The 12,841-nt window shown below is 46.6% G+C and overlaps 1 protein-coding gene across 1 annotated transcript in view; it reads left to right on the top strand.

Moving 5' to 3' along the window:
• LOC141258452 (serine/threonine-protein kinase SBK1-like) overlaps window positions 1-8,845 on the top strand; it is a 28,467-nt gene extending 19,622 nt beyond the window's left edge. Inside the window, exon 5 of the mRNA XM_073673450.1 lies at window positions 8,237-8,845. Within this exon, the coding sequence (XP_073529551.1) occupies window positions 8,237-8,845 (609 nt within the window). The remainder of the gene's footprint in view (window positions 1-8,236) is intronic.
• The last annotated feature ends 3,996 nt before the right edge of the window (window positions 8,846-12,841 follow it).

The following is a 12,841-nucleotide window of genomic DNA, read 5'->3' as shown; positions in this document are numbered from 1 at the left end:
CCTGTGCCAGAAAGCACTACCAAGGACCAGCAGACATTGGTGGAACTTGGATACCGAGAAGGAGGCACCTAATCCAAAGGCACTGCCGAGAACCAGCTGACGGTACTGGAACCCGGATGGGTAGCAGAAGGTACCCATGTAAAAAAAAGTTCAAGGCCGCGAGCCGGCCGCAGTTACCAAAACCCACAGTCCAACAGGGGGTGCTTGTCCTATTGGCACTATGGAACCAGCCTTCATTGCCAGATCCCGCAGCCCACATAGGAGTCACCTAAACTGCAGGCACCATAGAGTCGGCTAACCCAACCGCAACACGACAGGACAACGCATTGGAGGCAAAGTGACGTTGACACTACCCAGAAACAGCTGGCGTGCTGGAACCAGGCTGGGCAGGAGGGAGTACCCGTGCCAAAGTCACTGCCGAGAACCAGCTGACGGTACTGGAACCCGGATGGGTAGTAGAAGGTACAAGAGTAAATGGGACTACCGAGGACCAGCTGATGGTACTGGAACCCGGATGGGTAGCAGAAGGTACAAGAGCCAATGGAACTGCCGACGACCAGCTGACGGTACTGGAACTCGGTTACTAAGCAGGAGGTACCTGTGCCAGAAAGCACTACCAAGAACCAGCAGACGTTGGTGGAACTTGGATACCGAGAAGGAGGCACCTAATCCAAAGGCACTGCCGAGAACCAGCTGACGGTACTGGAACACGGATGGGTAGTAGAAGGTACAAGAGCAAATGGAACTACCGAGAACCAGCTGGAAGTGCTGGAACCCAGGGTAAATACTAAAAACAGAGTGGAGCCAGAGGTGTAATTGGAGCAAGTTTTAAAATCAGTAGTACAGTGGATGTGGACAAAGCAGGAGAATTTCCCGGACACACAGCAGGGGAACAGCTGACGTTACTGAACCCCAATAACACTGGAGCAAGCGTTGACTGTGCAGACGGCACTTCTGAGCAGCAACTAGCGGTATTGGAGCCCAGGGTAAATACTAAAAACAGAGGAGCCAGAGGTGTATTTGGAGGAGGTTTTAAATCAGTAGTACAGTGGATGTGGACAAAGCAGGAGAAATTGCCGTCCGCACAGCAGGGGAACAGCTGACGTTACCGAACCCCAATAACACGGCAGCAAGTGTTGACTGTGCAGACAGCACTTCCGAGCGCCAACTGGCGGTGCTGGAGCTCAGGGATAATACTGAAAACAGAGGAGCCAGAGGTGTAGGTGGAGCAACTTTAAAATCTGTAGTAGTGAGAATGTGGACAGAGCAGGAGAAATTGCCGTCCGCACAGCCGGGGAACAGCTGACGTTACTGAACCCCAATGACACGGCAGCAAGTGTTGACTGAGCAGACGGCACTTCCGAGCGCCAACTGGCGGTGTTGGAGCTCAGGGATAATACTGAAAACAGAGGAGCCAGAGGTGTATTTGGAGCAACTTTAAAATCTGTAGTAGTGAGAATGTGGACAGAGCAGGAGAAATTGCCGTCCGCACAGCAGGGGAACAGCTGACGTTACTGAACCCAAATAACACGGCAGCAAGTGTTGACTGTGCAGACGGCACTTCCGAGCACCAACTGGCGGTGTTGGAGCTCAGGGATAATACTGAAAACAGAGGAGCCAGAGGTGTAATTGGAGCAACTTTAAAATCTGTAGTAGTGAGAATGTGGACAGAGCAGGAGAAATTGCCGTCCGCACAGCAGGGGAACAGCTGACGTTACTGAGCCCCAATGACACGGCAGCAAGTGTTGACTCTGCAGACAGCACTTCCGAGCGCCAACTGGCGGTGTTTGAGCTCAGGGATAATACTGAAAACAGAGGAGCCAGAGGTGTAATTGGAGCAACTTTAAAATCTGTAGTAGTGAGAATGTGGACAGAGCAGGAGAAATTGCCGTCCGCACAGCAGGGGAACAGCTGACGTTACTGAACCCCAATAACATGGCAGCAAGTGTTGACTGTGCAGACGGCACTTCAGAGCGCCAACTGGCAGTGTTGGAGCTCAGGGATAATACTGAAAACAGAGGAGCCAGAGGTGTATTTGGAGGAGGTTTTAAATCAGTAGTACAGTGGATGTGGACAGAGCAGGAGAAATTGCCGTCCGCACAGCAGGGGAACAGCTGACGTTACTGAACCCCAATAACACGGCAGCAAGTGTTGACTGTGCAGACGGCACTTCCGAGCGCCAACTGGCGGTGTTGGAGCTCAGGGATATTACTGAAAACAGAGGACCCAGAGGTGTAATTGGAGCAACTTTAAAATCTGTAGTAGTGAGAATGTGGACAGAGCAGGAGAAATTGCCGTCCGCACAGCCGGGGAACAGCTGACGTTACTGAACCCCAATGACACGGCAGCAAGTGTTGACTGTGCAGGCGGCACTTCCGAGCGCCAACTGGCGGTGTTGGAGCTCAGGGATAATACTGAAAACAGAGGAGCCAGAGGTGTATTTGGAGGAGGTTTTAAATCAGTAGTACAGTGGATGTGGACAGAGCAGGAGAAATTGCCGTCCGCACAGCAGGGGAACAGCTGACGTTACTGAACCCCGATAACACGGCAGCAGGTGTTGACTGTGCAGACGGCACTTCCGAGCGCCAACTGGCGGTGTTGGAGCTCAGGGATAATACTGAAAACAGAGGAGCCAGAGGTGTAATTGGAGCAACTTTAAAATCTGTAGTAGTGAGAATGTGGACAGAGCAGGAGAAATTGCCGTCCACACAGCAGGGGAACAGCTGACGTTACTGAACCCCAATAACACGGCAGCAAGTGTTGACAGTGCAGACAGCACTTTCGAGCGCCAACTAGCGGTGTTGGAGCTCAGGGATAATACTGAAAACAGAGGAGCCAGAGGTGTAATTGGAGCAACTTTAAAATCTGTAGTAGTGAGAATGTGGACAGAGCAGGAGAAATTGCCGTCCGCACAGCAGGGAAACAGCTGACGTTACTGAACCCCAATAACACGGCAGCAAGTGTTGACTGTGCAGACGGCACTTCAGAGCGCCAACTGGCAGTGTTGGAGCTCAGGGATAATACTGAAAACAGAGGAGCCAGAGGTGTAATTGGAGCAACTTTAAAATCTGTAGTAGTGAGAATGTGGACAGAGCAGGAGAAATTGCCGTCCGCACAGCCGGGGAACAGCTGACGTTACTGAACCCCAATGACACGGCAGCAAGTGTTGACTGTGCAGACGGCACTTCCGAGCGCCAACTGGCGGTGTTGGAGCTCAGGGATTACAGTTCAGGTGGTAGAAACATGAACAGAACAGGAGACCTGGATACTGTTGCCAACCAATTATTTATTCTGGAAGAGGACTGGCAAATTCATGAGAGATCCAGGCCTTGTTCATTTTGAGAAAAGTAAGCCGGTCAACGTTATCGGAGGATAGTCGCATGCGACGGTCTGTTAGTACACCACCTGCGGCACTAAAGACGCGTTCCGAAAATACACTAGCAGCAGGGCAAGCTAGCACCTCAAATGCATACTGACTAAGCTCTGGCCATGTATCCAGCTTACAGACCCAAAACTTGAAGGGAGAAGAGCCGTCTGGGAGTACACTAAGTGGGCAAGACATGTAGTCTGTCACCATCTGACGGAAATGTTGCCTCCTGCTGACTGGAGCCGTCTGTGATGGTGTAGACATTTGTGGCGGCGGGGACACAAAACTTTGCCACATTTCGGCCATACTGGTCTTGCCTTGTGCTGAGGCGCTGCTTCTGCTCCCTCTTTGTGCAGAGCTTCCTCCACTGCCTCGACGCACTGAGCTGCTTTGTAAAGTACTAGCAGCACTGCTCTCGGTTGGAATGGAGAACATGATGGAATGCACCAGTGCGTCTTGGTACTCCCGCATTTTACGCTCCCGGTTCAACGGTGTTATGAGGCTTTGTAAGTTGTCCCGGTAGCGAGGATCTAGGAGGGTGGACACCCAATAATCAGCCGTGTTGAGAATGTGGGTGATGCGGCGGTCGTTTCTCAGGCACTGCAGCATGAAATCAACCATGTGCTGCAGACTGTTAACTGGCCAAGAAACGCTGTCCCCTGCTTGAGGCGTGATCTCTGCCTGCTCTGCATCACCCCACCCTCGCTCTAGATACTGACTACTAGAACATTGTGTACCTCCCTCCTCTGGACAGATGTCTTCCTCATCCATTGACTCCTCCTCATCCTCCTCACAAAGTGTCCCCTGCCTAGGCCTTTGTGAGGAACCACGTTGCGCAGACTGTAGAGAAGCAGATGGCATTTGTGACTCCTCATCCTCCACCTCTTCCAAAACCTCGTCCCTTAGTGCTTGCAGTGTTTTTTCAAGCAGGCAGATAAGGGGGATAGTCATGCTGACTAGTGCATCATCTGCACTCGCCATCCCCGTGGAATAATCGAAGGCACGCAAAACGTGGCAAATGTCCTTCATAGAGGCCCACTCAGTGGTGGTGAAGTGTGAACGGCGCGCACTGCGACTTGTTTGCGCCTGCTGCAGCTGGTACTCCATTACTGCTGCCTGCTGCTCACACAACCTCTCCAACATATGTAACATTGAATTCCACCTGGTGAGTAGGTCACATATGATGCGATGGTCCGGAAGACGTAATCGGCGCTGCAGAGCTGCAATGCGTGATCTTGCATTGCTGGAACGCCGCAAGTGAGCGCACTCTATGCGGACCTTGTGAAGCAGTGCATCAAGATCCGGATAGTCCCTCAAAAAACTCTGCACGACCAAGTTGAGTACATGTGCCAGACATGGGATGTGAGTGAGGTTGCCTAGGCCCAGAGCTGCCACCAGATTTCGGCCATTGTCACACACTACCATGCCTGGCTGGAGATTCGCTGGCACAAACCACACGTCGCTCTGCTGCTTGATGGCATTCCAGAGCTCCTGCGCTGTGTGGCTTCGATTCCCCAAAGAAATTTATTTTAATATGGCCTGTTGACGTTTGGCCACGGCTGTGCTCATATTGGTCACCATAACAGGTAACCGTTCACGGGTCGATGTGGAGGTAGACCGTGACGGCTCCTGCAGCGCTGATTCAGAGGAACTGGAGTATGAGGAGGAGTCAATGTGTACAGACTGGATTCCTGCAATCCTTGGAGTTGGCAGAACACGTACAGCGACACTCTCAAGATCTGTACCCGGCTCCACAACATTTACCCAATGGGCAGTGAGGGAAAGGTATCGTCCCTGTCCATGCTTACTGGTCCACGCATTGGTGGTCAGGTGGACCTTGCTACTACTTTTGTAGCGCATGTTTAATTTTTCCCTCCACATGATGTTGCAGGGCAGGGACGGCTTGCCTGCTGAAATAAAAGCGGCTGGGCACGTTGTATTGTGGGACTGCCAATGCCTTAAAGTTACGAAATGTGTCAGTCTCCACCAGCCTGAATGATAGCATTTCAAGGACCAGTAGTTTAGCAATGCCAGCATTCAGAGCCTGTGCTCGGGGGAGGTTTGCCGAGTATAGGCGCCTTTTCTCCCATGCCTGTGCTAACGATGGCTGTAGACTGGCCTGGGAGTGTGAGGATTACTGGGAAAGTGGTGCTGTGGGTGGAATTACACTGTGTCTCTGTACAACAGTGCCAGAGATTCTTCCATGGCGATCCTGTGAGGAAGCCGAACCAGCTGTGTGTGAGCTGGAGGAAGAGGCTACAACACGAGCTGAAGAGGTGGTAGGTGGTGCTGTAGGTTGGCCTAGGTCTTCAGTGTGTTTTTGTAACTCCACCACGTGCTTGGTCCGCACATGTTTCCACATATTTGTGGTATTGAGGTTGCTGACACTTTTCCCTCTTTTCACCTTCTGATTACACAGCTTGCATTTGACAAAGCAAATGTCATCTGCAACTGTGTCAAAAAAGGACCAGGCACTGCAAGTCTTGGGAGCGCCCGCTTTGGATTTTGGAAGAGCCATGCTCCTAATGGGTGCCGAAGTGGAGGCTACAGGCAACCAAGTCTGCCCCTCCCTCTCCCTCCTTTTTGGGCTGTTCGGGGAATCTCTTCCTCAGAGCTGCTCCCACCACCTTGCTGTCCCTCACGCCATGATGGGTCAAGGACCTCATCATCTACACCACCCTCTTCAAACAACTGCTTCTCCTGGGTAGTCTCGACAGCACAGTACGCACCAGAAAGTGGCACCTGAGTCTCATCATCAGATGCGTACTGAGGTGTGCTGCTGACCATAGGCACTGGCCCACCCGCCTCTTCAGATTCAGAGAGACAAAACGGTTGCGCATCACTGCATACTACCTCTTCTTCAAATTCTCGAATTCTGCTTGGCTGGCCCCCTCTTTCCAAGCCAAGAGATTCAGAGAACAGAAGTAGAGATGGCTCCTGTCCAGGGCTCTCTGACTGCCTGGGCAATTTGGCAGGTGGTGAAGAGAGAAATGGGTGCTCTTCAGTGCTCAGGACCTGAGAGGATCTGGAACTAATTGAAGTCGATGCGCTAGCTTCCATCCATCCGACAACGGCTTCAATTTGGTCCTCCCGCAGCAGTGGGGTGCGGCTAGCTCCTACCAAGCTGCGCATAAAGGACTGTTCCCTGGTATAACTGGGGGATGCCGAGTCACTGGTGCCCGCAGCAGGCACAGAATCCCCACGTCCTCTCCCTGCAGGCACAGAATCCTCACGTCCTCTCCCTGCAGAAACTCCACTCCCACGCCCACGCCCACGACCACATGCCTTACTCCCTGCCTTCTTCATCTTGGTAGACTGATAAAGATAGGCAGAAAAGTACTAAGGGCTTAGTGTGCTTATTCCTGAACAGCTCCTAACAGGTATAAGAAACACTAATTTTATAAAGTGTGGACTAGACTTTAATATAAGCTAATGTGGCCTACACAACTGTAAAGTGGAGTGTTTGGTGAACTTTATTTAGGTTTTTTTTGTCACAAAAAGACACTGGATGTGCCTAAAGATGTAATAACGATAGTATCACAAACTTTTTGTAGCTATTACAATGTAGGAAGGTAACCTACAATGCAATAGATGAGGCTACAAAAAATAGGCTAATACTAATCTGGCTGGGGCTGCAGGGCCCAATGCTGCAGAAAGGCTCCTCTAACTACTCCTATATAGTGTGTTTGGAACCAATTTAGCTGAATATGGATGGAACCACCACACTAATAGGAGAAATCAGGAAAAATTATGAATTGGCAAAAAAGGACAATGTATGAGGCAGTGACACACACTGAGTGCACTACAACCAGACGTGGTTGAAGCACACACTATAGGGTGAGATGCACTCACACACCAGACCTTGCAGACAGCGGTGAACAGTACAGATGCAGAGCACTGTGCACTAGCGCTGCAAGACCAAAAAAATTTCTCTATCTACTCCTATATAGTGTGTTTGGAACCAATTTAGCTGAATACGGATGGAACCACCACACTAATAGGAGATATCAGGAAAAATTATGAATTGGCAAAAAAGGACAATGTATGAGGCAGTGACACACACTGAGTGCACTACAACCAGACGTGGTTGAAGCACACACTGCAGGGTGACCTGCACTCACACACCAGACCTTGCAGACAGCGGTGAACAGTACAGATGCAGAGCAATGTGCACTAGCGCTGCAAGACCAAAAAAATTTCTCTATCTATTCCTATATAGTGTGTTTGGAACCAATTTAGCTGAATACGGATGGAACCACCACACTAATAGTAGATATCAGGAAAAATTATGAATTGGCAAAAAAGGACAATGTATGAGGCAGTGACACACACTGAGTGCACTATAACCAGACGTGGCTGAAGCACACACTACAGGGTGAGCTGCACTCACACACAGAGACCTTGCAGAAAGCGGTGAACAGCACAGAGAACTGTGCACTAGCACTGCAAGGCACAGCAATTTATAAAGTAGCTTGGGTAAAGCAGAATAGACCAAATAGGTAGCTAAAACTGTCCCTCAGAACAACAGCGTCCTATCCCTAACTGAATTCACAGCAGAGTGAGCTCAAAATGGCGGCGGCGGCTTTTATAGTGCATCATGACATCATTTCAGCAGCCAATCACAGCCATGCCATTAATTAAGATGCCTACATGCCTAACAGGATGTGCCCACACTTCTTAGGATCCTCATTGGCTGAATAAAATGAAAATGGCTCATTGCATTATGGGAACTTCCGATTCCGGTATACGATATTGCAAAAGTATCGGAATTAAGTATCGGAATTCCGATACCGCGAATATCGGCCAATACCCGATATTTCAGTATCGGAATGCTCAACACTACTCATGATACTGATCTGTTTTCTGCAGTTTGGAATTCCCGAGGATGCAATGAAGAGGTGCGCATTACAGATCTCTTGGGTTCTGGACTATATGCATGGTAGAGGGTTGGTGCATAGGGACCTGAAGCCGGACAACGTGTTGCTCATGGATAAAGACTGTTATCAAATCAAGCTGAGTGACTTTGGTTTGACCAAACCAGTGAGAGCCTATGTGTCGTCCATGTCACATATAATACCGTACATGTCTCTAGAGCTTTGTGACTTGAAAGAAGAACAATGTTTAATCTTGGACCCTACTATAGACACCTGGGCTTTTGGGGTTCTTCTCTTTGTTATTTTGACTGGATATTTTCCCTGGCTGGAGACAGTAGAAACAGACACAATGTACCAAGTGTACATCAACTGGAAGCAAAGTCCAGACCGTTCTCCTCTACCTGCTCAGTGGGAGATGTTTTCTAGAGAAGCCATAAACATGTTTGGCGATCTCCTCACTCCATGTCTCTCTTCTCGACATCCAGTTCTCTCTGTCTTCAACTACCTCAATCTTCCTTGGAAAAGAAACCTCTTGGAAAATGGCACCAACTTGGCAGTTGAGGAGGAGGAATTGGAAATAGAAGTTGTGGAGGACAGCCAATAGCTTCAGTTTATGCTGAAACAGAACCCGGAAACCAACATTAAGTCTTGGGACAGAAGATGGCAATCCAATCATATTGATCAATGCAGAAAGCATCACATGGACTCTTGCATTCAAAGTGGAAATTTTTTAAGGACATCGTGGGGCGATCATTCTTACCAAATCCTATTGATTGAAGCAATCTTCCAGACGGACAACAATTATGGGAAACAAAAGAAGCTTTAAAACGTGTGAGTATTGCATGAAACACCTGTTATTTTTAATATAATGAATGTTTTTTTATAGAATTGAAAATATTTCACAGAAAACTCTTGTGCTAGGGAAGTCCATCCACAAGTTTATGCAAATCTTGTAGAATGCAAAATGGCTATGGATTTCAACTTGATTTTTATTTTTCAAGATGTAAAGGAAACCTGTTAGTAATGTTTCTCTCACTAAACGACTGATATCCTGCTATCTCATTTATCACTGTGCTTATCATTTTCCTCCTCACATTCTATGTTTTAGGTTGGGTTCACATGTCCAGTACTCATCCATTTGAAAGGTATCAGAATTATTTTTAAAAGATACTTTTTTATTGGAAAGTTTAGCATTTTAATCCAGTTTTAGAATAAACACTATTAATATCTACATTTTACCTGTTTTTGTTTCTACTCGATTTTTATATTTTTTTTAAGTGACATTTTTTCTTTATTTTTTTTTAACCTTTTCTGTTGTTTTTTTGTAATATATACATTTAGGATCAATAAAATAGGAACTAGAAAGTAACAAGAATTCCTTTCTGGAATATGGGAAACTTGATTTGTGAGACAGCATTCAGAGAGGATAACACTATTTGCCTTAAATTTTTTTTTTGTGAATTTGATTACTGCGAAAATGCTGCCTGCTTATATCATGTAAGGAGAAGTAGAAAAGGGAGCAAAATCGACAATAAAGAACATTGATCCATCCCATCACTGCTGCCAGGATGATCCGAGGAGTGTATACCACCCGGCCCCAGGAACTTCATCTGCACCCAGAGAAGTATTGCATCTGCATGCAGCTGTCCATTGCTAGTTTAGATGACTTGATGCAGTGAATATCACTATGGACCCAGCACCAGCTCATTCACACTCACAGACCACACACCTTTTCTGGACTCTGCTCTCTCTCAGGGATGATGTGTATAAGACCACAGCTGGAACATTAGGCTCCTCTAGCTGAGTCAAGTGGGCCTCTTCTGCTCATCCCAGTTGCAGACCAGACTCCTCTCCTAGACTCTGCTGTATCTGGGATTATCTGAAAAAGACCATCAGGTCCATGAGGGGCGCCAGTACATCTGGCTCACCTAGTGGACCTGAGTGGGCCTCTTCACCTCATCCCACATGCCTTTCCTCGACTCTGTTCTTTCCTTAGGATGTTCTGAAAAGAACATCTCAGGTCCACAAAGAGAGCTGGAACATCTTGCTCACGCAGTGTACATAAGTGGTCCACTTCAGCTCATTCCAGCTGCTTAATGGACTCTGTTCTCAGACTCTGCTCTGTCTCTTGGTTGACCTGAATGGGACCAATGAGGAACACAAAGATAGACACAACATCTGATCACTTAGCAGACTCAAATGAGCATTTTTAACTTATGCTAGTTGCAGACCACACTCCTTCTCCAGACTCTGCTCTGTCTCAAGGATGATCTAAAAAGGACTGCTCAGGTTTTCAAGGAGAGTCAGAACATTTGAAAAGGCTACAAAGACAGCTGCAACATCTGGGGGCCTCCTCAGCTCATCCTAGGTACTTCGATAGTTAGACCATTTTTCAGATAGTTAGGGTCTCGCAAGACAATGAAGACCCTTGTCGTGGGTTGCTAGCTTATGGTATTTTATTAAAAATATTCAAGTGTTATTTTTTTTTATTTTTTTACTTGACCATTTTGGGTAACTTATCAACTAATACCTCATTATTACCAAAAGGAATCCACAGAACATTGTACGTTAAAAAGAAAAATAGATAGTAAAAATATATTTTTTTATCTAAATATTAACCCCTTTACCCCCGAGGGTGGTTTGCACGTTAATGACCAGGCCAATTTTTACAATTCTGACCACTGTCACTTTATGAGGTAATTACTCTGGAACGCTTCAACGGATCCCCCTGATTCTGAGACTGTTTTTTCGTGACATATTGTACTTCATGATAGTGGTAAAATTTCTTCGATATCACTTTTGTGAAAAAATCGGAAATTTGGCGAAAATTTTGAAAATTTTGCAATTTTCAAAATTTTAATTTTTATGCCCTTAAATCAAAGAGATATGTCACACAAAATAGTTAATAAATAACATTTCCCACATGTCTACTTTACATCAACACAATTTTGTAACAAAAATTTTTTTTTTAGTAGGGGGCTATAAGGGTTAAAAGTTGACCAACGATTTCTCATTTTAACAACAAAATTTACAAAACCATTTTTTTAGAGACCACACATCACATTTGATGTGACTTTGAGGGGCCTTTATGACAGAAATACCCAAAAGTGACACCATTCTAAAAACTGCACCCCTCAAGGTGTGCAAAACCACATTCAAGAAGTTTATTAACCCTTCAGGTGCTTCACAGGAATTTTTGGAATGTGTAAGAAAAAAATGAACATTTAACTTTTTTCACAAAAATGTTACTTTAGACCCAATTTTTTTTATTTTCGCAGGGGTAACAGGAAAAAATGGACCCAAAATTTGTTGTGCAATTTCCCCTGAGCACGCTGATACCCCACTGTTTGGGTGCATGGCAGGGTTTGGAAGGGAAGGAGCACCATTTGACTTTTCGAATGTAAAATTTGCTTGAATAATTAGCGGACACCATGTTGCGTTTGGGGAGCCCCTAATTTGCCTAAACAATGGAAACCCCCAACAAGTGACCCAATTTAGGAAACTAGACCCCTTAGGGAACTTATCTAGATGTGTGGTGTGCACCTTAAACCCCCAGGTGCTTCACAGAAGTTTATAACATTGAGCCGTAAAAATAAAATTTTCACATTTTTCCAACATAAATGATTTTCAGTCCCCAATTTTGCATTTTTATAAGGGTAACAGGAGAAATCGCACCATGCAATTTGTTGTGCAATTTCTCCTGAGTAAGCCGATACCCCATATGTGGGGGAAAACCACTGTTTGGGCACACGGCAGGGTTCGAAAGGGTAGAAGCACCATTTGACTTTTTGAATGTAAAATTTGCTTGAATAATTAGAGGATGTGCCCCTGATGTGCCTAAACAGTGGAAACCCCTCACAAGAGACACCATTTTGGAAACTAGGCATACAAATGTGTGGTGAGCACCCTGAACCTCCAGGTGCTTCACAAAAGTTTATAACATTGAACCGTAAAAATAACATTTTCACATTTTTTCAACAAAAATGTTTTTCAGCCCTCAATTTTGCAATTTCACAAGGGTAACAGGTTGCGTTTGGGGAGTCCCTGATGTGCCTAAATAGTGGAAGCCACCCCATCCTCCCCCCAGTGACTCCATTTTGGAAGCTACACCCCTCCAGGATTTTATCAAGTGGTATAGTGAACATTTTGAACCCAGAGGTACTGCACACAATTTGATAACATTAGGTCATCATATTGAATAAGTTGTAATTAGTCTTGAGTGCAAGTGCCCGCTATTTGAGTTTGCATCAGGTACTAGGATATGCACCAAGTATCGCGAGTGCTCAATTGACATGCTCGAGTCCCTGCCCCGCATGTTTTTTTTATTAGACACCCAAAAACATGCGGGGATAGCTCGTGCATGGCAGGCAATCCCTGCAAGGTTTTTTTGGCTGTATAACAGCTGCAAAACATTTGGGGAGGAGATTCGAGCATGTCACTCGAGCACCCACCATGCTCGGTGCATACCCAAGCACCCGATGCAAACTCAAGTAGCGAGTACTTGCGCTCACTAGTCGCCATATCGTCGTCATTTTTTTTTCTTTACTTCTGAAAAAATCCCAACCCCAACCCGAACCTTAGCCCAACCCTAACCATAGCC

Source organism: Phyllobates terribilis, unplaced genomic scaffold (assembly GCF_046119375.1).
Source record: "Phyllobates terribilis strain yellow unplaced genomic scaffold, ASM4611937v1 Scaffold_3__8_contigs__length_932513732, whole genome shotgun sequence".
Lineage (NCBI taxonomy): Eukaryota > Metazoa > Chordata > Amphibia > Anura > Dendrobatidae > Phyllobates > Phyllobates terribilis.
This window is presented reverse-complemented; position numbering and strand designations above follow the sequence as displayed.